Here is a 24,613-nt window from a genome sequence, read left to right as displayed (position 1 = left end):
CATCAATTCAATATGATATCAGAGTCAAGAGGTCTTAAGTTCAAGACCCTGCTCACGCAGTATTAAAAAAAAGATTATGCGGCCTACACCGAACCCACGCTAGGAATAAAATAGCCTAGACGTGAGGGGGAGTGTTGAGAATATAAATATATTGTTTAGTCTTTTTTCATTAGTTCGGACTTTTGATTCAATTGGCTAGCGCATCAATCCAATAAGAACTTGTTAGTATAACGAATCAGCTCGTTAATTAACATAATAATTTGAAATCCAAACTCGCTTGGCTCATTTAACTCGTGAGCTAACACTCGTTTAGCTCATTGATCTCGGTACAAAAGGGAACCACAAAATATCTATGTGATTTGTATCCTGCAGTATATTATGTGATTTAATACATGATAAAAAGCATCCATAGTTAGAGCCCTGAAAATGAAGAACTCGGTACACAAGTGAACAACAAAATATCTACTCCCTCTGACCGGAATTACTTGTCAAAATATTACATGTATATAGACGTTTTTTACACATAGATACATCCGTATTTGGACAAATTTGAAACAAGTAATACCGATCGGAGGGAGTATGTGATTTCTATCATGCAGTATATTATGTGATTAGTGATTTAATACATGACAAAAATCATCCATAGTTAGAGCCCTGAAAACGAAAATATAACCGATGCACCTAAGTTGTTGAAAGAGTTAAATGTAACCGACGCCCTATAACTATTTGTGGGGTGTCAACTAGGTCCTAATAGTATGAAAGTGCACGTCTGGGTCCTAAAAGTACATTAAGTGTGTCACCGGTAGTCCTAAGCACACCGGAGCAGGTCTGGCCTGCCCAAAATGTTCAGTTGAGTCACGCCATGTCGACAGGAGTGGTTTTGGCGCGGCAAAATCCCCGCCGTAAGCAGTTGGGATATTTGCAGGGATCTCCCTCTCCTTTATAAAATCCGTTTATTCCCACCCTTCTTCTTCCTCATTTCTACTCCCCACTTTGTCTTCCCGTCTGTACCAAGAGCGACATGGCAGGGAGCGGTGGCGCTTCAAGAAGCTCCTATGCTTCTGTTGGTAGCAAATCAGCCAGGATGAGCTTTCCCCTCATCAGGTGTTCGTGTTGCCGGTGGAGGACGATGCTGCGGCCGGGACAGAGAGAGGTAACCGGATTTGGATTCACAGACGTAGGAATTGAGCTCGGGAGCTTACCGTAATGCGGAGGAGGGACGCCAGGGTGTCGCCGGACTGGGGCCATCCTCCAGGTGCATCGATCCGATCACAATGTAGCACACTACCACTTCGGCCCCTTTGCTAGTGTTGCGGTCACAATCGCCGGTCATTCATTGCAAGAGGGGCGCGTGCGAGAAAGAAAAGGGAGGGCCACGAAATGAGGCGGGGAAATTAATTTCCAGGGAAAATTGCAAAGATAAATCTTATTCATTAATTGTACATGCCTTTTCAAAGGGAGTCAACCGGATACCTGGACAAGTCAGCCCTGCTCCGGTGTGCTTAGGACCACTGATGACACACTGAAGGTACTATTTTTTTGACCTCGGGTGCATTCAACTCTTGTTGAAATTTGTATCAAATATATGTACATATTCAGTTTTTGTGACTTTTAATTAGCAAAAGGTTAGGCGTTTGACTCAACAACGTAACCCAACCTACTACTCCGTAATATAGGCAGTCTAGCCACATAGATAAACCAGCCCGCTAAAACCAGCCGCGACGACGGTCACAAGCGTGTAGGTTCTCTGCAGAATCACATAATGATTTAAGACAGAGAGTGAGATGCAGCCGGCAAACGATGAACCTCCTGGACAAATTCATATTGTTGTGCCTGCTCAATCACCAGGACAAATTCATATTGTTGTGCCTCAATCACCACGCCACAGGTTTTTCTAGCTAGTGCTGACCTGCCTGTCGAGCCAGCCGGCCCTGGCCTGGAATCGCCTGCCGGCACTCAGTGGCCGCCGTTGATCATTTTTTTCACAACTTCTTGGGGACAAAGCATTGGGCATCCGCATTTTTATTTCCACATTTACTACTTGGCAGCTTAAATAACGTAGAATAAAATGTAGTTGTTCAATTGCTGCTATTCACACTAATTGCAGTTGATTAAATAGTGTGACACCCATCTATCTACGATTGCTACACAATTGTAACACAGAAGTGGCTGGCTTAAGAGCTCACAGTGATGGGCTCAGTGGCCTTCCTCAGCCATTCCTTCTCCTGCTCATTAAGGTAAGACCCCAAGATTTTCCGGCAATCTGAGTGGTACATGTTTACCCAGTCGATCTCCTCAGGGGTTAGCAAGGTTGTGTTTATCAGCTTCGTCTGGTATGGAGCCTGCACGCGAAAAACAAGGAATTCATCAGTAGCCGGACGACACAGTGGCGCATGAGAAGAAACAATGTTAATAAACTGGTGAACTGGTGAACAACATTATTTGTATAGGTTATGAATGCCTGGCTTGCTATGTTGAATTTGCAATCAAGGTAGCACGACTGAGCACACATGATAGCCACGCATCAGATCCTAGCTTTTATATTTAAAACAAACACTTGGAAGGCCAGGAACAAATTTGACTTGGATAATCACAGCAGCAAGCTGAAAATGTACTATTGACTAGAATTCCAGGGCTCATAACACTGTGACAGCAAAGTCCAGAAAGCTGAAACTAGAAAGCTCATTTTCCCATAATTGTGTGAACTTCCTCAGCCTACAAACCTAAAAGCACTAGCCCAAATGAATGGAAGAGAAGTGAAAACAAGGTCAGCAGTTACGGTGGAGAATGAACAAGAAATGCTTACCCATGTTATATGTTCAAATGACAAATAACCCTTCTCTCCAAAATTAAACTTAGTATCTGCCCCTTTGACTATAAGAACATTCTCCAACCTTATGCCGAAGTTTCCATCTTCATAGTAACCAGGCTCTGGAACAAAAGGTCATGCAAATTTATGTTCCATAAATTTTTTGAAACAAGATGCTTAACATGGAAGAATTGATTAATTCCATTTTGAACTATAAACACATCATTAAGAAATTAGAAGTTGGGCTTGGATCGTTACTGACCATCAGTGACAGTCATGGATGCTTGCAAGGGTACATTTCGAGCAGAAGGTCTGAAGCTAATTAGATGAGGACCTGGTTTCAAAGCAGAAACATGATTGATTCATTGTTCCAAGATGGCCAGACATTCATTAAATTAGGAAAGAATAATATGAGGATCAGCCACCCATCTGACCTTCATGAACATTCAAATAAGACCCGATTCCATGGCCTGTACCATGACGATAGTCAAGACCACTTTTCCACAGTGGAGTTCGTGCCAGAATGTCAAGAGCATGCCCTAGAAGTAATATCGAGGTTCACAACGAAATTAGTCAAGCAAAAGATTCTGCCATAAGTCAAAATAGAACATTATTGAAATTCCTGAAATATAACATGCAAAAGGAAGCGATTAGTCACAAGTGGTCAGCCTTTCACAAATCGCTAGACAACTTCAGTGACCAATGGAATTCTGGTTGCAGCTTTACTCATGCAAATGCTCCTAAAAAGGTTCATGATGTTCACCATTTTTTGGTGCTCCTTCTACCCATATTTATCAACCACATTGTTCCAAATATTAATATTGGTACTTTGGTAACGTAAGATATGTTCAATATCAATATTAAATCTGTCTGTCCTAGAATTCTAGAAGATGCATGGTGCATAGGGAAATTGTTCCAAATTAGATCATATCTTATATCTAAGTGCCAACGGTGTTAGTTCAGCGCCCCCCCCCCCCCCCCCCCGGTATGGGTAACAGACTAACAGCCATACAATATCAAGATGTGTCAAGGATTACAAGAACTAGATTTGACCTACGAGCTAGGTCCTGCTCTGTGATCTTGAATGGCTTGTGCGATGTAACTTAGCTTGGTCCTTTGGCAGGGCCTCCTATATAGATAGTAGTACCTTCTTGACCATATTGGAGAGGGAAATGAATTCGATCAAAGGTAACCTTTTACAAAGGCATCATTGGCGCAGAGGGGCATGATAAAACATGGCCAAACTACCATAAAATAGTAACATTTTGCAACATTTTGATCATTTTCTTTGTAAAGGCACTGTCACCTAGTTCTATGTATATATATCTCGAGAAGGCATAAACATTCATGTGGTAAGAGTGCTGAAAAAATGAATCACCTGTCGTCCCATTCGGAAATACAGCAGCATCTAGTGCGATGTGGCCTTTCAAAACCTATTTTCAACATTCAATATCACTTCAGCATTAGCAAGGTATCAAATATAAGTAGTTCAACAATCAAAATGTGGAAATTATCTAATGTGAATCATGATGTCGAACAGGACACCTTTTCCTATTTAATTACTAACCTGCTACTCCCTCCGTCCCATAAAGATTGGCGCGGCTTTGAACTAGCTCTAGTTCAAAACTGTGCCAATCTTTATGGAACGGAGGGAGTACTTCCAAGTAGATTGCACATAGGTTTAGTAGCAGAATAATAGGGCAGACACTCAGACCCAGAAGGTAGCCAATACAGAAAACCACAACCTTTTGAGCGTGTAAGATACTAAACTTTGAACATGTAGTATATGAGTTTTCAACTTATAACTACATAACTTGTAACAATAATTCAGTGAAGTCTTACAGTAGCTGACTTAACAGGAAGTCCCATCTGTTGCTTGCGTGGATCAAGTTTGGAGTTTTAAGTAGAAGGTATTCATCTCATTGTTAGATTGCAAATGTTAAATAACAAGGTCAAGCGGTAAGTTCAAGGCCCAAAATTGATTGTTGGACATGTTAGTCAGGTGTCCTTTAACTCTGACAGTGGAGAGATCATAATGAAGATGATGCAGCACAAAGTTGTGGAGCAGCAACTCCACCTTGCTGCTATAATATAAACAGCACAAATGTTGAAGGAACCACTTCAACGTGCTGCGCTAGATATCGCTCTAGGGGCGGGGAACTGCCAAGAGTTTAATCCAAACTCTTAACACACAAGATCTAATCCAAGATCTAAGACAAAGAACATAAAGTGCTCTTTATTGATAGGTAGTGGTACATAAGACTGCCCCAAGATAGAGGTGTGGACCTCTATTTATAGGCCTCATGAGCCTGCACTACTTAGCTCTACTTAGAACTAGAAGCTTCTAGGGAACACTACTCAAAGCTAGGAAAATATCCTAGTTACAACTTATAGTAGAACACTCTAGAAACTACCACAACACCTATGACTAAAAGACAAGTTACTTAGAATATAGTAGAAGTGTGTAGAAGCCTTGAGAGATCGGACTTCTACATTTATTTTATTTTGGTTTTTTCTACTGTCCCTCATCAGAAGATGCAAAGGAACACATGGAAACAGTATAATGATCAATGATGACACATATCATGATGAATTACATATCAATAACTAATTCCGTTGTCAACATAGAACTTACAGCTGTGTAGCAGGACTTCTCATGCTCTGAGGGTCTACCGAAATGCACAGTTCTTGTAATGTCTGTAGTACCATCCAGATACTGAAAGTGAAGCATTACTAATCTCATTAGATTCTATAAGACTAACAGAAAATTACATTTCAAGACTGGTATTTAGTCAACCTGTGCCCCTGAGTCACACAGATATATCTTATCAGCATCAAGTTCAGCACATGTATTTGCTTCAGGTGAATAGTGAATGATTGCTGCATTTGGCCCCACAGATGAAATCGTCGGAAAACTCAAACCTTTAAAGAGCTGCAGAAACATATTAATGACTGGTCAAAGTTGTGTGTCAAGAGACTGGATGAAAAATGCTGTGAAGGAATGGTTTTTAAATAGATATTCGTGTAAAACAGATTAAGAAATGATCTTCCATTAGAATCTGTCTTTCAAGACATACAATACTACTATTTTACTTCAAAGAAACTAAACATCCCTCTTGGAACTAGTAATACAACTAAACGGATCTAGGAACCATATCTCAATTCTCAAACCCAGTTTACAGTTAATTTCAAACTTATAATGGGTGAAAAAGCTCTCTGAAACTGAGTCATAAATCACAAAATGTGGTTTATATTTAGCAAACTCAAATGTTAGAAGTGACTATTACTGGAATGGCATCAGCATCAGGAGAGTTAAATCAACAGTATCAGAAAATATGCTGAACTTAGCTTGAAAAGGTTGAGACTGCTGCAGCATACCTCTTTCGTTGCACGAAAACCTTCAAGTTTATCACTCACAGAAACCTCAGTAAGTTTTATTTCCCTAAAGGAGAGAAAGAACAGATTAACACAATCAAATGAATATCGGGTACTGATAAACAGTAAAACATATGCAGATGGTTATTGTTAGGATGCAGAGCTCAAACAAGGTATCACGAAAATATATATCCAGAAATAACCAAGAAGGTAGGTGCTGAGATATCATAGAGTTCAAATAAATCACTCAACAGGCTGTTTTAAACTAGAAAAAATAGTATGTTTGACAGTTGCAAGTGCTTCGGTATAACATCATGAAATAATTAGGTGACTTTGCTTAAAATAAAGACTAACAAATTGTGTATCATAAGGAAATAATTAGGTCTGTTTGGATTTGAGGCATTTTTTGTGGAAGTGAACTGAATCCAAAACTTTGCGGCGAATACCCCAACAGGGCCTTAGGTGTCTTTGCTTAAAACAAAGATTAGCTAATCATGATCATCATGAAATAATTAGGTACCATTTTTCGAGGCTGGCTAAGTATCATAGGTTGATGTTTATCATGAAGCCAAACAAGCCAACCATAATCTTATACGCAACATAGCAAGTTCTAAAATAAGTTCCCACTCCAGAGACTACATAACATGGCTAAGAACAACTAAAAGTTCCAGTTTTATAAGTATGTAGCAAGGTGACCCCTACATTTGTGCAGCTAGATTTGCTATACATATAGTTGTATAGTTTAGTACCGTATTGTTTTCTCTCCAACAATTTGCTCCTACGACTAGATTTACCATCAAATTAAGATGCCGCAAGACAACAGTATAATTCATGATATAGGGAAGTATTGTAGCCACAATTTACATCTCCAAAAAATACAAATAGACATTTTTTGCAAATTTATTAAGTTGTTAGCTAGGAATTTGGTGTCTGTCAAATGGACTGTCCAGTGGTGATGAAATCCGTGGTCTGCCATGCACAATCATAGAATTCATAAAAAAAATCATAAAAAATCTCTCTCACTCATTCTCGTAGCTGTTTTCTGTTCTGCCCTGACAGAGCTTTTTCCTCCGATCTAACCCGTGCACACCGAAACATTTAAGCACACACATATGTAGAAACACCTTAGGTGTGTAGCGTTCACATTGAAACTCAGCTCACCACATACTGCATATCATCAATTTGAATTTAGAAACCAAATTGCGAATTTGTTTTATTTTTTATATGGAATCCAATTTTAGTTTAATTCCATATAAAAGTAATGGTTATATACACATCTAAGCAACCCAAGCATGTTGATGCATCCCAGTTTACTTCTAGACTCTGGGGAAGATAGGGGCTGCCACTAAGTTTCGTTTTGAACCATCCGCAAGAAGGGTTTAGAGATATGCTGTTGCAGAAATGGCCTACAAGAACTGTTGCAAATGTTCAAGACTATTGGCAACAAGTGTCTCAGGGCTTCAGGAAGTTCTTGAGAGGGTGGAAACGAATGGGCGCTGTGTCGTGGGTCAATTTTGGGGCGGGGGGCAGAGAGAGACCAGAAGAATGATTCATTTGGATCTACGAGCCATTTCGCGAATCAATAGAATGTCTCTCTATCCATATCTATTCTATCTTTATATGACGGGCCATAAAAAAATAATGTTACGTTGACAATGTTCCTCCATCTCTAAATATTTCTTTCTATCGCATGGAAATCAATGACTAACTTTAACTTTCATACACTCTCTTCTTTAGGTTAATTTGTAATATTAAACCAACTTATTATTGTAGAACATTTATTCCAAAGTTTATATATCCATAAACATCATATGGAGTTCATATGTGGCTTATATGAGTTGTATCTACGTACTATGGGTTTCTAAAATAGATGTGTACTCTTTATGCACCACCTAATTAGTAAGAACTTTATATAGTGCTCCCTCCTTCCCAATTTAGAGGCTGTATTAGGTTTTAGAAGGAAAAAAATCCCAAATTAAGTGTCGCCTTAGCACTGGCTGAAAAAAATGCCTCGGCTATCTCGTACGCATTAATTCCCCGGCCAAAAAAACTGCATGCAGCGCTGGGTGGGTGGGATTGCATGCAGGATGGGTTGATTGGTTGCATGCAGCTAATTAAGGCATTGCGGCTGATTTTACATGCCTGCAGTAGGGGCGTTGCGAGTGGACGGAAGAAGGGCACGAAAATTGTGCGGCTTAATTTATGGAAACAAAGCATTTCCAGCCATGCACTTACTCCTATTTTCCAATGTTTTAACTGCTCCTTGGTATAAGAGATTTTGCTAACGCGACTTCCAAATTGGGAGGGAGCATGAATGTTTTATAGACATTCTGGTTCATCCACCACGTTATAGTCTGGACCCACCATGATGAACAGTGTAGATATTTTGCCAATGTTGATGAACATGCTGAATTATATTCCTGTCATTCTATACGAGATAGTTTTGAATGTGACAAAAAGAGCATTGACAAATCTGACAGCACACTGTAGCAGCTGGGTTATTATAGGAACGAATATGTGCATTTTCTTTGATTATAGTGCTTCTGATCTCGGAATAACTATGCCAGCTGAACTTTCTATAAGAAATACGTGGAATATGAAATAAATCTAACAAATATGATCTACTGAAATCAATGAAGTGGATCTTCTATCTCTTCAGAGCAACATCTTTAAATCTAAAGTATTGCTTTACTTCTGTTAAATCTGAAGCATTCTTTTCCTACTATTTTGATAGTATGATACATAGATGCTCGAGTCTGGTTTGTCGATGCTAAGCACAACACATATATGATGCTAAAAGACAAACTGCAAGTATAACAACAGGGTAATAAACTCACAAATGCTCCTTTCTCTGTGATCCATTGGCCTCACTGAAGTAACCAGGAGCCCCATAGTTCTCTTGCATCTGTGATTAAAATAAATAAAATAATAATAACATGAGAGCAAGTAGCAAATAACAACATACTGAACAGGATAACTAGTAAGCTTGCCGCATCATCAAAATACATGAAAAACCATGACAGATACAAATTAAATGGGCAAACTATGACATCATGCTATGTCCGCAATAACGTGAGTTTTGGTCACTAGCTTCAAAACAATTTTACCATAATTTTTCTCACTTCCCCACAAATCGTTCAAATCCACCACCGTGCTTGTCAAATCCCACCCACCGCTGCTTCTTATCACCAATGAGAAACTTCACCTTCCCCCTCTTCCCCGGCACCACTCCCCTGCCCTCCTTTCCATCGTCAGTCACCTTAACCATCTGCTCACCCTGAACTTCGACTAGCCTACGCAGTTCCCACTTCCCCTTAATCCCTTCACTATCAGCCTCCTGCTCAGGGAAGCATGGCAGCCACCTGGGCACATGTCCCAACGGTGGCTCTTTCCCTGCTGATGCGAAGCTCTCCCACCTTTTGGTATGTAAAACCTGTTCTCCCATCCTCGGCAGCAACTTCGCAAATGGCACCAGTCTCACCATGCGGACGAACCCTGCAAGCTCCGAGAGCACACCGGAGCATAGCACTGGGCGAGTAGGGTCGGATGCACCAGAGAATCCAGCAAGTTTGTGTTCCTCGAGTGCGAGAGTGAGATCAAGCAGGTTGGATTCTGTCCAGCCTTGGGCCTCAGCAATGGCTGAGGCAGTGCGGCCCAAGGAAGTGATGTAGCGGCCGGCAATGTCAGAGAGAGCACGGAGGGCAGCTGACTCCGCAGAAGAGTAGCCGGATGCACGGAGGATCTGGGCTATCGAGATGGTGGAAACCACAGGCAGGGGGGCAAGGGCCGCGACCGCGTCACAAGGATCCCTTGCTGGAGTTCCCATACATGGCGACGAGGAGAGGCGGTTTAAAACCCTAGAGGTCCGATCCTGGGAAGCGGTAGGTTTATGCGATGTTTTAACTCACACTGTTGTAATAGTACGAAATATTTGTATACTGACCTGATTATCCAGCCAAGCCAGGTATTGCACAACAGCCGCACCATCTCGAATGTGTGCCTTCCTTAAACCATCCAGCTCCATCGGATTCTGTATCATTAATACAAAGAGATCAAATATTTAGGCAAAATAGAATGCCACATGATAAAACTTGCAAGGACATATAGTTAATCCTACGTGCACAACAGTACTAGTGAAAAGCACACTGAGGTTTTACAAAAATGCAGTGCAAACAGGGGGGAAGTTGTTGAACATACACTTTAGTGCAAGGTATTGTATTTTCTTTGTGCTCAAGTAATAAAGTATACACCTCTATACGATCAAATATGAAACATTTGTTTAATGTGATGATAATATCTGTTTTCAACAAAAACATATATGAGCATGTCTTCAGTTAGCTGGACACAGAATTATTGTGACACTACTTTAACACCTTATATTATACTCCCTCCGATCCTAAATTATTGTCGAAATATTACATGTATCTAGACGCTTTTTAAGAATAGATACATCCATATTTGGACAAATTTGAGTCAAGAATTTAGGATCAGAGGGATACCTGATGCCAAATAAAACTAGAGCATTCATGTGATTCAGTCAATGTTAGCAAGTCTTGCTCTTTCATTCCTACCTCCCTGAGCTCCAGGAAATTACTGTGCTCAAATATCCAACACAAGAACGAAACATGCAACTATCAAGTTGTGGTTCAAATCTAGCCAGCTCCATGCTTGATCACAAAGCAAAAACATTCTCAATCTCAACACTACTAGATTCGAGAGTGAAAAAGAAATACTATATGGCATAAAAATAGTACCAGAGAAACAAAACTTACCTTGACAGCCTTTGGTAGAGCAATAGGCGATTGCAGCATCAAAACTTGATTCGTGCTGAGCTTTGAGTAGAGTGCAAGGCAACATGAATTTGAATCAATCCAAATTTTTGAATGCTCCACCTTGTTGATATCATTTTCAACCTGCAAGCTACCATTAACTGCAGAGCCTTTTAGGTGTCCAGATGCCAGCAAGCTCACATCTGGTTGAACCGTATGATACTCTCTGATATCAATACCATTTTCAGCCATGTAGTTCTGAACCTGGACGAAAGAAGAGTCTCAGCACAAGTATGTCGCATTGCAGGCCATTCAATATGATCAGCATTAACACCGCAACGGGACAATGCAAAAAGGAAAAAGAAATGTAGAGTTTGTTAACTGACCTCAGCTGTTACTTTTCTTTTATCCACATAGAAGAAAGCATTGTGCAGGGTTACAATAGCAAAAGAATGAACCACGGGGCTGAAATGCACATCAGCTCCACGAACATTGTACAACCAAGCAACCTACAAAGCAAAGAGGGAATTAAAACGGCGACACATCCACATTTATTGAAAAAGCTTGTATTGTGAGTGAAACCAGGACGCAGATCAAGTTGATTGTACCTCATCAAGAGCAGTGATTATAATGCCATTGGCCTTTTCATGTTCTAACTTTTCTCTTAATTCCTTTATTTTTTCTGCTACACTACGCCCAGCAAATTCCACAGGGTGCACAACTACAGGAAGAGCATCATTCGGAGGACGATCCTTCCATATTTCATCAACCAAGTCAGAAGAAAGCTGAAACAATGTTTGATGCTTCTTTAAAAATGACTGTTCGTATCTCTGAGCAGCGTCAACAGAGATGCACCATGGATCAATTCCAATGACAGCTTCATCCGAAAGATTCTGGGAGCACAACAGCAGACATGATTCAAAAGTTAACAAATAGCAATACTCAACAGAGACAAACAAACTATCTCAATCTATCAGACCATTTCAGACCTGTCAAGATAGTTGGTAATATGTTCACCACAAAACAGAAAACTCAAGTAGCTCTTCTAAATCTCAGTTTACCAGTGAGATGTCAATGAAGTTAAGGCATTAATAATACTATATGTTCTGCGGCTTGAGGAGATAACAAGTACTCCCTCCGTTCCTGAATATAAGATGTTCTAGCTTCGTCCTAAATCAAACTTAAGTTTGACCGAGTTTATTAAAAACTTAACAACATATACAACTTTAAATTAGTTTTACTAAATTCGTCATATATATATGTCCATAATATATATACTTATTTGATAATTGATATTATAGATTAGTACATTTTTCTGTAAACTTGGTCAAAGTTTAAAAAGTTTGACTTAGGACAAAGCTAGAACATCTTATATTTAGGAACGGAGGTAATAGTACTTCAATTACAGAGCACTTCAATACACACTAATATCAAACAATTATTGCCAATTCGTTCAAACCGTCATCGAACCATGATCTTGATCAGGGTTCGAATTCAGAAGATCGCCCTCGGTTCGATGTCCAATTCACAACCCAGAGGCGAACCCATCAGAGCGCCAGTGTCATGTCGTCGTCGTCGTTGGCTTGTTACTGCTAGACAGTGCTGCCTCCGTTGCAGCAGCAGCTTTGTTTCCATTAACGAGGGAGGATATGGGAGCAGCACTGACGCAGCATTGATGGAGATGAGAGCAGCTGCCGGCCACAAGGCAGAAGCAGCAGAGAGGCAGCAGGGTCATGATGCTGGGAGGAGGAGCAGTGGCTTGGTCTCAGCTTTTCAGGGTGTTAGGGCAGAAAGAGGCGGGGGCTTGCCTTTGCCTATGCAGATCTATTTCTGGAGCACTAGATGGGTTGGCCCATTTATTTGTTGGTTTCTCTTGATCTTTTGTTATCTAGTTGTTGCCATGCCAGCACTCTTGTCTTACATTTATCAAAAAGGAAGTATTTCATCTTTGATTCACAAATCGTATCAAACTGATTCACGAACTCCACCTATGATTCGCGGATCAGAGATATATATACCCCTTATCAAATCCGATTAATAGAAAGTGCCAAATCACGAATCACAAACCCATACATCGAACCGAGCGGACTGCGAATCTGGCAACTGTGTATCAGACAATCTGGGGTGCGGAAACAGTTCGCTTGTGGTGTTCCCACAACTGCTGAGAACTTTTATTTATAAAAAAGCAAATACTGAGGGGATAAGCTTGATACCATGAACAAGAAAAATGACATTGATGGTTTCAAATCACCTAAGTTGTGACAGAATTCAAACCAACATAACAAAACAGATTTCTTATCATATATAAGCTCTACACGTTAGCTCAGAAGGTTGAATCCACAGCACGTTCAGGAAAGGAGGAAAGAGGCAAATACTTACATCAGCTATCCAGACTTCAACTGGTGGGTCTTCTCCCATGCGCATGAGTTTCCAGCTATCGCTGAGTTGTTGTGAGGCCTGCAAGAAGTAGCGTCCGTCCGTCCACAATAATGCCTCCTTTGTAGTGATAAGAGCCAACCCTATACAGGAATTCAGGATACTCACTGACTAAGAAACCAACTAACAACAATAAAAATAAAGAAATTAACATAACAGCGCCATATGTTGGTGAACTCACGTTTTCTGCATACCAATATCTAATACTCCCTCCGTTCCATAATTCTTGTCAAAATATTACATGTATCTAGACACTTTTTAGGAATAGATACATCTATTTTGGGCAAATTTGAGACAAGAACTATGGAACGGAGGGACTACAAAACAATTTAGCCCTTATTTGATATAAATGAGGTTCTTTCATGCTTGGGTCCATTTAGGACGGACACTGGAACATATTCGTGATGCACAATAAAACACAGGAGGAGAGCCAGACCAGAGAGGGAACGCAAGCCTACTAATGACACAGTTAAGGTACCACTGACATGGAAAAGAACCAGCCTCACAAATGGCACAGCATTTCAAGTGCAACTTTGAACATTTGTCCAAGAACAGAAGAGCTTCAAAAATTACTTAACATGATTACATGAAGGTAGCAATTCCTGCAGCCGTGGGTCAAGTCAAATAGCAGTCTACAATTTAATAACCCCATATGAACCCCAAATTCCTAGTTTGTAATCGTGTAAAAGCTAACCAAACAGAAACAACACAACACGAAGCTGACACTCAGTGGGTTTGATCAACTGTCAACCAAGCCGTGTTAGGATATATGCAACCTTTAGCAACCTCACTGTTGCCACGTGCGATTGCTGTAGTATGCAATTGCCGAAACAGCTAATAAAACCATATAAAGGCAGCAAATCTTAATACTGACTAGCTAGGCAATGGTGATCTGAACTCATCGCAAGTAAAACCATACAAAGACAAGGAAACTTAGTGCTGACTAGCTACTAGACAATGGTGATCTGAACTCATCACAAGTCACAAAGGGATCAGACGATGCATGCATTGAGTCCGTACTTACCAGCGCTCCCAGTGAACCCAGAAATAAACTGCCGCCGCTTGTCCCGCTCCGACACGTACTCGCTCTGCGCGAACACACCAAATCGGCGAATCCATTCTTAATCAATAGTCATAGGAACGAACCAGTAAACAAGAAGAGATCACAAGACCCTAAACCCAGCGCAGTTGAGCCCGATCGGATCTAATCTACCCTGATCGGCTCCGACCCGCGGGGGAGGGGGGAGAACTTACCTGGTGGGCGTCCTCGGAGGGGACGATGAGAGCATGGATCGGCGGCGAGTGCGCCGCCATGAGCGCACGGAGCTCATCCAGGTGCTGGTCCCTCGCCGCCGCCGAAGTCGCCATTGTCCTCAACTTCTCCGTCACGCGTCTTTCTTTTGTTTCTTTGTTCTCTTGCGTTTGCGTGTTGTATATGTACTTTTTAATTCGTGTTCCGGGATAATTCCAAACTGAATTTGAAGAATCCTCATTCTCTCCTCTTCTTGTTTTTTCTTTAAAAAAAATAATAAGCGTGTATGTCGTCGCACGGGGCTCCGACACTGGGGACGTCTGGCACACCCCCTTTTAGGTTCGGCGGGGGCGTCGGGGTTCGCTCCGGCGATCGTCGATGTGGCCCATTGGCGTACGTAACCTGCAAAGGGGTGCACCCAGAATGCATGCAAGCTAGAAACACTTGCACGCACGTTTTACCCAGGTTCGGGCCACCCGGAGGTGTAAAACTCTACGTCCTGCTTGCCTGAGCTTGTATTATCGCAAAACCAAGTGTTTACAGGTTGTCGGGTGAGTTTCTAGGTACTCTCTCCCTTTGGTTAAGTGTTCCTTACTACTTTCTGCTAATGCTACAGGCCAACTGTAAGCTAATCGAACTGAACCGAACGAACCGGGGCTGAACCCTTTGACCGTCGGCGGGGGTCTTTCTTTTATAGCCAAGGGGATACCACAGGCGTCACGGTACATGTATTACAAGTGGCGAGCAAGAAGCTTGACCAGCTTCTCCCCGGTGCGCTGTCATGCATGCATGAGCACCAACCCCGCGGCTAGGGGCCTAGGGCCTAAGAGAATAGGACTGGACAACCACTGTTTGTCCGACAAGACGGATAGCGCCCCTCCTGTCGGCTTATCGAGCGCGCCGTGCGCTTCACTCCTCGCCCTGATGAGACTGCGCCCTAGGCGCCTGGCGCGCGCCCACATGGCGCCGCTGCTCTGCTCGCCCGGCCCCACCCTCGTGGTGGGAGCCTGCGCCCGAGTACCCCTCCTCCCGGCAAGTGACTTCCCGAGAGGCGCCCAGGTGGGACTGCGCCCGGGAACCCCTCCTCCCGGCGAGTGACCTCCCGAGAGGCGTCCAGGTGGGAATATTCCCCGAAGCCCCGCTAGCCCTCCAAGGCTGGTAGCTTGCCGCCTGCTTGAGTATGCAAAAGAAAGGTGTTGAAATTATCTAACCAACGCAACAAGAATCAGCTCAATCGTACATATCAATCAAAAGATATGATCAAAACAGTAACAGCTAAAAGAAAGTTACGAGGATTAATCTAAACGGTGAATCTGTTTTGTGCATGAGCACTCTCTGGTCTCTCGCGGTGCGCACGGGCTTGCTCCGTCTGATCAAATCGTGCGCCTCTACTTCCTCCTCCCGACTAACCATGTGCTCCGTCGGTTTTTTTTCTATTTTTTTGGTCCGCACCGCTCTCCCCTTATCTATGTCTTTCCCGTGTCTTCCCTCGCCTCCCATGCCCCTCGCCGCACACTGCACACAGCGCCCCCAGCCTGATAGCCTCCATCCGCGAGGGCCTCCACGCAAGCCCCCCGCTGCTGCCTCCCTCCTCCGCCATAGCCTTCGTCGCCACACGCACCGCCCCCAGCCTCCTCCGCCGTAGCCGCTGCCGCCATCTACCTCCTCCGCGGTGACCGCCGCCGCCTCCCTCCTCCGCCAGGGCCGCCGACGCCTCCCTCCTCCGTGTGAGCCGCCGCCGCTCCCCTCGCACCGCCGCAGCCCCTCTCCCCATCGTCCTCGAGCGTCGAGGTTTCCTCCACCTCCTCGCCGCGCGCGACGACGATAGCAAACAAGATGGTCTCGGAGATGCAGCTCCCTCTCCGCCTCCTCTCGCCTCGCGCCGCCTCACCACGGTCAAGGTAACCTCAACACCAAACCCTTACTTTCTTCCCTTTCACAGTGAGACCGCTCGCCACCTCTAACCCTTCGTACCCAGGACGTGGTGTCGTTGCCGGAGGTGGAACTCATGTGCCTCCTCGACCCGGCATCACTGTCGCCAGCGTCTGCCCTCCCTGCCAGACGATAGCCCGTTGCTTTTTCGTGGCCTCTTTCACCTGTCCAGTTTGTGGGTTTTTGAACACTATGCTGGTTGTGATGGCTGATGATGTTGCGGTCACCATTGGCGAGCAGAAGAAGATCTAGATGTAAGAAGATCTAGAATTACTTTACGGTTCCGTTGGATGTAGTTCCCGGTTAAGAGTTACTTTACGGTTCCATTGGATGTAGTTCCCGGTTAAGAGTTACTTTACGGTTCAGCTGGATGTAGTTCCCGGTTAAGAGTTACTTTCATGAGTTCAGTAGATGTAGATTTTTATCTTAAGAGTTACTTTCATGAGTGCAGTAGATGTAGTTTTTATGCTGCTCTAAACTATATTAGGTTGTTGTGTACGAATTTTCCCTTTTTTCAGAAGTTTTTTTATGTTACGTTTTTGGTTCAGCTCAAACTTGGGACATGTCGGTACCTACATGTCAATGTGAAGTGGGTTGATCCAGTTGTGGAGGACGGAGATATGTTACTCCTTGGATGTAGTTTTCCTTTCCCTTGCAACAAAGCAAATTTCTGGGTAGTATGCACTCAGTCATGTCACATTAAAGTTAAAAGCTATCCATGGGTTATTTGTGTGTGCATAATCGATAGGCTTCAGCTTGTGGTTCCTTATGTAGTTATGATGAAGCATGTAGCATGTACTATTGCTCTCCCTGCAAAGTAATTTTCTGCCATAATTGTGAGCTTGTTATATTTTTAGTACATTGCTCGATAATTTCCACTACATAACCTTCATCTTGTATACCCTAATTTTGAACAAAAAGAATTAAGGTAGAACCAAAACTCAGATCCATGCCTGTTCATGACAAAACAAATTCGATCCATCTTATGCACTTTATCTTGAAGTTACTCCAAGTTTCTTCCCTATTGGTGTTGTTTTGAATGGTTGCAATTTGGACAAGTTCTACTTCCTGCTAGTTGTTGCTCTAATTTTCTATTCTTGTTATTTTGGTAACAGGTTGGATGGGATGGGGGGTTTGGTTACTCTGGATAAGGCATTTACTAGGATGGAGAGAACAAATTTCTTGGTTAATGGAACGCGTTCCTCATTGGTCAAACCGTCGACAGAACAAGCTTCTTTCCGTTCCAAGGGCAACATTTTTCTTTGTGTATACGAACCAGTAGATGCAATTTTGTTCTCGTTATTTTCTTGGACTTACAGAATTATTTTGAAGCCAACAACAACGTTCATATTGTCTAGGTTTTTTGGGGATGTAAATCTGATGGATACTGTAAATATTGTACGAGTATCAATTTTTCACTTTTTATTACAACAATGTATTCTGACAGTGCACATCAATAACAAATCGTACCGGGAGCAAAATGAGAGTGGGGAGCGTGACTGCTTTACAGGGAGGGAATGAACGAACTGCGGCCTCATGTGGGCCTGTCAGAACGTTTTTGGAAACCCGAAGCTTTCCTATAAGGGATTGTCGGAAGTGAGCACCCGGGAAGACATTTTAAGGAATAACAAGAAAGATGAATTAATCGCAATCTTCCCTTGATCTCATGAGAAACCTGCAGCAACGTGTTATGATCTTGTGAGAAAGCTGCACCAAAGTGTTAGAAAGATCTAGCACGGAGATTCCACGAAGATCCAAGAAAAACAGAGATGACACCGCCAACGAATTTTTTTATTGCAATGATGTCGATCGATTAAAAAAAATGCAACCATGCATCTAAGAACTCTCCAAGAATTATCTAGATCCAAAGCTCTGAGTTCTCTCGTTTCCTTTCTAAAACTCTAACTAGGACGCCCTCTATTTATAAAGGAAAATTCGCGACCCTAAACCAAGTTCGAATCCAACACGAACTCCTCTGTCCTGGTCGGTATTCTGCCCGCGAGGCCCGCATACGACCTCGGATTGAGATGACTCCAAAAGCAAAGTTGTTCGTCTCGATGGCGCGCACAACTTTCATGTGGACCACTTTCCATCGGACGCCATCTTGATGATGCTACTGTTTAATCTTTAAACAGCTCTCATCCAGCCACGACTGGATCTACATGTCTTCACGTTGATGCCACTCCATGCCATCAACTCTTTTTGTGATGTCTTCAAAACTCGACCATCACGTGTCGAATATCTCCAATACTGTACATCTCCGGTATAACAACGTACGACAAACCGGTGCCCTTTCGGATCATCGTAACCTTCACTTTCATTGTTCCTTCGCATGAACGTTCCGCATGACCTTGATCCTCGACCTCAGCTTCTCCCAAGTTTCGTCTCTCGATCCCGTCATCGACCACGTTCCTCTAGCTCCGGCAACACCTGAAAGCGAACACACAAATAACCAGTACGAACACAAATCCACGACTTGACTCAGGGTAAGTTTCACACAACTCACGCCATGTTTTCACATAAGAAACTAATGGATCAACACACCATTAGTAAAGCACTAAGTTTAAATAAGATACATATCATCACATAAATATCCATATTACCCAAAATATACATATCAATGTTTCACTAAGCACTTGCCAATGTTATACATCACATGTGATTTCGCACGATGTCATCCAAGAGAGAGAACTGCCCGCTACATGCACAAAAGGAAACTGCCGATTTTTTTCTCCAATGATGCAACGGCCAGTTGCTGATTTTTCTACTGGCTTGCAACGGTGTCCTCGGGTGCGTCTTACTTCCAAAAACACAAAGATAATTTTATATGTCTTACATAAAAAAAACAGAAAAAGTAACACTTAACTACTTCGACATGGACTGCATTTTTTATTTCATCAACTTAGATCTTTATTTCTATAGCTTTGAATCAAAGTTTATTTTTCTTTCGAGCATTTCCATAACAAGCCGTATGGAACGGCTTGAATTGTTGTGCACTTAGAAGTTGGTTTAGAAGCCACAAAAAACTGGCCCATGACTTCCGGAACAGGCCGCCACTAAATGGCTCTGTGAGCCCACTATTTAAAACTATGCTTCGAAGGCCTCACGCGCCTCATCTCGCAACCATGTCTTGGCCGACCGGTCGTGCTCGTCGCGCCCAGCCATGGCTGCGCGCTGGCGCTTCGTCAAGCACGCGGACGGCCGATCTCGTGGCCGCCGTGCTCATCAGCGGCCACTGGCGTCAACTACGTACGGCCTGTCGAATCTCGCGTGGGGGAATCGATTAGCGCTCCCTGGCGCCAGTCCACGCCCGGCGGCGCTAGCGGCCGAACTACTACCGGTCCGGCGGATGCAGCAACTCGAAGCCACGGGACGCCATGGACCTCGGGCATAACGCAGAAAGGTGCATACGGCGGGCGGATCTTCACATTCCTGGACGTTTTTCCTGAATTTCTGGTCCAGCGTCCGGCTGACGGATTTATTAATGCAGAAAGGTGCATACGGATGCGGCGCGGTGGAGCCAGCCACCGACGGATAAAATGCCCAAAGCCCCATCGCCTCGCCGTCCCACTGCATCCTCTCCCGCGCCTCGGATGCCCACCAGACAGACAGACAGGGACAGCGTACGCGCGGGATGACGGGAAGATAGAGTGAGTGCTCAGGCAAGAGACAAATGGGAGCAGGTGATAAGAGAATTGGTCGAGAGGAAAGAGCTCAAAGGATGCCCTCCTACAGTGCAGACTTCTTTTCATGCTATCCTCATCCTCAAAAGAAAAAAAAAACTTCTTTTCATGCAGCAAACAGTCAGCCACTCTACTACTCGCCTACTCCTAGCTATAATAAGGGGTCTCGGTGCAGCGCTCGTCAAGCAGGGAACATGCAGGCGGGTTTGCTTTTTCCCGCCGGCCGGTAGGCCCGATACCATATATGGTTTGCACACTAGGTTAAGGCAGAAAGCGACAGGTTGTGGAGCCCCCCGTTCTTGACGGAAATAAGAGGCCCTCAGCCAAGCTAACCAGTAACGTCTCCATCAGCGTGGGCACCATCACGTCTCCATCCGGCCACCACTGGCCCTTGCACAGTGTTTTCCGTACGTGCAACTTGCCTGCTGCCTGCCGGCCCGGCCCCGTCGCGTACTACATACACACACCTTTTAATCGGGAGCTAGCCCGTTAACCTGAACCGATCGAGTATTCCATTCCCAAGCCGGCCGGACATGCACTACTACTAGCAAACCACACCGACCCGAGCTTAGCGGGCAAGCAATCAGATAACCCAATGGGGGAGGCGAGCTTGACGAGCAGTCGGAGTATGAGCCAGAGGTCAGTGGAGTACCACCCACTGATGGAGGAGGAAGAGGGGTTGTCGCCGGCAGCGGCAGCGGCAGCCGACGACGACTCATCACGGGTCTGCAGCCGCAGCAACAGCAGCAGCTGGGTAGTAGAGATGGAGAAGAAGATCGGCGACATGAACAGCGAGCCAGCCGTGGAGATGGCGCGCTGGAAGCGGCACTCCATCTACCGCGTCCCGGAGCGGATCAAGAACCTCCACAACAGCAAAGCCTACCAACCCGAGCTCGTCTCCCTGGGCCCGTTCCACCACGGCGACCCGGAGCTTCTCCCCATGGAAGAACACAAGCGCCGGGCCGTGGTGCACCTCGTCAAACGCTCGGGTAAACCTCTGCGGGACTTCATCTGCGCCGTGGCCGAGGTGGCTCCCCAGCTGCAGGAGGCGTACAAGGACCTTGCGGGAGAGTGGCGCGGCGCCGGGGAGAAGAGGGAGCGGTTCGTGGAGCTGATGGTCACCGACGGGTGCTTCCTGGTGGAGGCCATGCGGATGGACGCGCTGAGGGGCAAAGTGGAAGGGGATTACGCGCCCAATGATCCTGTGTTTAGCAAGTACGGCTACCTCTACCTCTGGAACTACATCCAGTCCGACATGGTCGTCGTGGAGAACCAGCTGCCGCTCCTCCTCCTCCAGCGGCTGCTCGTCGTTCTGGATCACGACAGATATCAGGTACTGTACGTGCTCTCCCTCCTAGTATATGCGTACTGTACACGTCTATTCATTTTCGTTTGCAATTGGTTCTCTTTCCCGTTCCCCCTGGCCCCTTCTGCCGCCTCTTCACACCTGCCCCCACCAGTTTTATTTTTTACTGATTTACAACGATTTAAGTAAACTCGTGATGATGACTTGATTAATTTTATTTTTGCGGGAAAGATGACTTAATCAATTGATCGATTACGATTTGATTGTTTAACGCTACTTTTATCCGTAGGGGGTTGAAACTAACCAACCACGTTTTGCCGTTTTGGTTGGATTTAGCGGTTTAGTTCGATGCGATTGTTGGGATTGGTCGTTGCTGGGGTTCAGCTGATTTGATTATTCTCTGCGTAATGTCACAGGCTCACAGTCACAGGCCGGCCACTGCAAGTCTAAAAGGCATGCATGCTGACTGTACCGCGTTTCCTTCTAGAATACGACAGATAAAGACATGGAGATTGGCGGCGAGGGCGCGAGGGGGGCCGAACTTATGTGGGAAAGAGATGTCTTATCTGGGAGCGCAATTTGATTTTCGTCTTTTGCTGAGAGAGAAGAAATGGAAATAGACAACCCGAAATACGCGCATTATCACGTCGTCAAGAATAATCAATGGAATATACTGTGTATAAAATAGGATTGAAACTGCTCTTTTTTATTTGAAAAGGGGTCAAAATTTTGCTAGTCCTCAATCATGAAGGCGATTTTATTTTCTGACATCACATTTTGATGAAATTCATCATAATTAGCAAATTAGTACTCCTCCGATCGGTGGGCGACCTTTTTATGGATCGGAGGGAGTATCATATATATTCATCATTGTTTTGTTAGGAAATGAAATCAATATCTTGCTAGGGAGCTTACTAGGATGGTCGGTTCTATAAGCTGTTTCCTTTTCCTGTTGTGTATTTGTCTTTCCTGGAGTTTCTATTGTTCATCTGCAATTTTGTCCATTTTGACCCCTCAGATGTGCTGTCAAAAGAACGGCCACTCAAATGTTGTGGACAAAATTACATTATGGAGTATGACCTGGCACGGCACTCTCGTATACTCCACTTTGATTTTGTCCATTCTGAGCATTCAGATCGATGTGCTGTCAAAATATTAAAAAAATAGACCACTCAGTTGTTGTAGACAAAATTACATGGAGTGTGACCCGGTACTCTCGTCTACTCCACTTCGATTTTGTCCATTTTGATCACTCAGATGTGCTGTCAAAACCAAAACAAAAAATACCACTCAGATGGGTGTTGACAAAATTACATTATGGAGCATGACCTGGCCCTCTGGTATACTCCACTTTGTTTATCGTCTGCTCAGATAATTACTACTAGTATGGTGGAAAAGGTCCAAACTTCTGGCTTCTGAAAAAATGATACTCGTTCTGATTCCAAATTATTGTCGAAATATTACATGTGACACTTTTTAAGAATATATACATTCATATTTGGACAAATTTGAGTCAAGAATCTAGGATGAGGGAGTACCACTTGATATACCAGTCGATGGAATTTTAGAATATCTTCAAAACCAGAAGCTCGATGGAACTTAAGCATGTGGCACACCCATGTTTACTCTAAGTTCAAAATTTACACATCCATCGATCGATGTCCTCATGCATGGTGGGTAAAAACCATACTCATCAACCCCTTCAACATTAAAAATGTTCAACTCGTCTGACAAATGCAACTATATGACACGTACATTTATATTGCAGATCAAGGCATACATGTTACTGTATCTAACTCCTGTCTAGTGATTGCTATAGAACGCTTCAGGAGTGACTAGGCTGGTCCTTGATTCTCTCTGCCCATGGCGGCGGCACCTGGTCGCCATCAACCACCTGGGGCTCCACCCGCTGGACATCCTGCACACGAGCCTCACCCACGGCGACCACCACGACCGCACGGGGTCGACGGCGTACGTAATGCCCTCGGCGATGGAGATCTACGAGGCCGGGATCCACTTCAAGGTGAGCGACACCGACAGCCTCCTGGGCGTCAGCTTCGAGCGCGGCGTGCTGAGCATGCCGGCGATCCGTGTCGACGACAGGACGGAGAAGAAGTTCCTCAACCTGATGGCGTTCGAGCGGCTCCACCCGGGCGCCGGCAACGACGTGACGGCGTACGTGATCTTCATGGACAACATCATCAGCTCCGCCAAGGACGTGGCACTGCTCAGGTCCAAGAACATCATCGAGTGTGGCCTGGGCAGCGACGAGGAGGTGGCCAAGCTGCTGAATAACACGTTGAATAAAGGAGGGGTGATGAGCCCGTCTAGTAGGCTCCATGACGTGCAGCGGCAGGTCAAGGCTCACTGCGGGATGAGGTGGAATCGGTGGCGGGCGAATTTTTTCCAGAGGTACCTAAGGAACCCCTGGGTGTTCATCTCCCTCGTCGCCGCCATTGTCCTGCTCGTCGCCACCCTCTTGCAGACCGTTTACACAGTCTTGCCTTTTTACAAGCCGGCGTAGACTACCACTTGGATTCAACATACCTTGTAATCTTTCTTTCGTTTTTTGAATTACAGTTTTTTTTACTCTCTAGTTTCAATTTTTTGACAGAATCTACCCCATTTAACAGAGCTTCTATAAAGCTATCCCATTTAAACAAAAACTTTTGACACAATTATCTTATTTAACCAAACTTTTGACACAATTAATTATCTCTTTTTTCTGTGACACAAATTATTCCATCTAGTGATTTTACATTTTTTCTATTCAATAAATCATTTCTTCTATTCTGGCCCTCCTTATGTTTTCTTTCTGCCTCCGCCCCTGCTCGTACGTGGCTGCACGCGTTGTACTCCCTTCGATCCATACTAATTGTCTTAAATTTGTCTAAAAACGTTGATACATGTTATATTTCGACAACTAATATGGATCGGAGTGAGTAGCATTTTGTCAAACGCTGCTACCCGTTCAGATACTGCATGTATCACAGGCATGGTGAGCAGCAAAGCATGGCGAGCTATGATATTGCAGCAGATTGATCTTCAAGA

General features: G+C 44.1%; 3 protein-coding genes and 1 long non-coding RNA gene across 4 annotated transcripts; 2 read left to right on the top strand and 2 right to left on the bottom strand.

The window, feature by feature from the left end:
- Positions 1-1,796: 1,796 nt before the first annotated feature.
- On the bottom strand, positions 1,797-14,818 carry LOC100825865 (probable Xaa-Pro aminopeptidase P). Its single transcript, XM_003577452.4, has 16 exons — positions 14,644-14,818; positions 14,414-14,477; positions 13,333-13,472; positions 11,562-11,846; positions 11,340-11,462; positions 10,957-11,217; positions 10,128-10,214; positions 9,022-9,089; positions 6,188-6,251; positions 5,607-5,741; positions 5,445-5,525; positions 4,188-4,242; positions 3,244-3,348; positions 3,072-3,143; positions 2,807-2,931; positions 1,797-2,342 (listed from the first exon to the last, which is right to left on the bottom strand). The coding sequence occupies exons 1-16, from the start codon at positions 14,755-14,757 to the stop codon at positions 2,175-2,177; spliced, it is 1,947 nt and encodes a 648-aa protein (XP_003577500.1). The 5' UTR covers positions 14,758-14,818; the 3' UTR covers positions 1,797-2,174.
- On the bottom strand, positions 9,096-10,120 carry LOC104584535 (transcription initiation factor TFIID subunit 8-like). The gene has a single exon (XM_010239374.2). It carries the CDS (start codon positions 10,008-10,010, stop codon positions 9,303-9,305), a length of 708 nt encoding a protein of 235 aa, XP_010237676.1. The 5' UTR covers positions 10,011-10,120; the 3' UTR covers positions 9,096-9,302.
- Positions 14,819-16,103: 1,285 nt separating the features above from the next.
- On the top strand, positions 16,104-18,054 carry LOC104584534. Its single transcript, XR_732272.3, has 3 exons — positions 16,104-16,542; positions 16,620-16,827; positions 17,689-18,054. It is a non-coding gene; the product is annotated as an uncharacterized LOC104584534 (long non-coding RNA).
- A 2,557-nt stretch (positions 18,055-20,611) lies between these two features.
- LOC100825550 (UPF0481 protein At3g47200) lies at positions 20,612-24,240 on the top strand. The gene is made up of 2 exons (XM_003577451.4): positions 20,612-21,589; positions 23,382-24,240. The coding sequence occupies exons 1-2, from the start codon at positions 20,852-20,854 to the stop codon at positions 24,084-24,086; spliced, it is 1,443 nt and encodes a 480-aa protein (XP_003577499.1). The 5' UTR covers positions 20,612-20,851; the 3' UTR covers positions 24,087-24,240.
- Positions 24,241-24,613: the final 373 nt, after the last annotated feature.

The sequence above is a fragment of the Brachypodium distachyon genome, chromosome 4 (genome assembly GCF_000005505.3).
Source record: "Brachypodium distachyon strain Bd21 chromosome 4, Brachypodium_distachyon_v3.0, whole genome shotgun sequence".
In the NCBI taxonomy this organism is placed as follows: Eukaryota; Viridiplantae; Streptophyta; class Magnoliopsida; order Poales; family Poaceae; genus Brachypodium; species Brachypodium distachyon.
The sequence above is the reverse complement of the archived record's forward strand: the minus strand, read 5'-3'. Positions and strand labels throughout refer to the sequence as shown.

Excerpts from the sequence above, each read along its gene's own strand:
- LOC104584535 (XM_010239374.2), bottom strand. The coding sequence starts at position 10,010 with ATGGGAACTCCAGCAAGGGATCCTTGTGACGCGGTCGCGGCCCTTGCC.
- LOC100825865 (XM_003577452.4), bottom strand. The coding sequence starts at position 14,757 with ATGGCGACTTCGGCGGCGGCGAGGGACCAGCACCTGGATGAGCTCCGT. Across the intron at positions 13,473-14,413 it reads TGGGTTCACTGGGAGCGCTG|GGTTGGCTCTTATCACTACA; the intron begins GTAAGTACGGAC and ends ATTCCTGTATAG. Across the intron at positions 11,218-11,339 it reads AAAGAAAAGTAACAGCTGAG|GTTCAGAACTACATGGCTGA; the intron begins GTCAGTTAACAA and ends TCTTTCGTCCAG.
- LOC100825550 (XM_003577451.4), top strand. The coding sequence starts at position 20,852 with ATGGGGGAGGCGAGCTTGACGAGCAGTCGGAGTATGAGCCAGAGGTCA. Across the intron at positions 21,590-23,381 it reads TGGATCACGACAGATATCAG|AACGCTTCAGGAGTGACTAG; the intron begins GTACTGTACGTG and ends TGATTGCTATAG.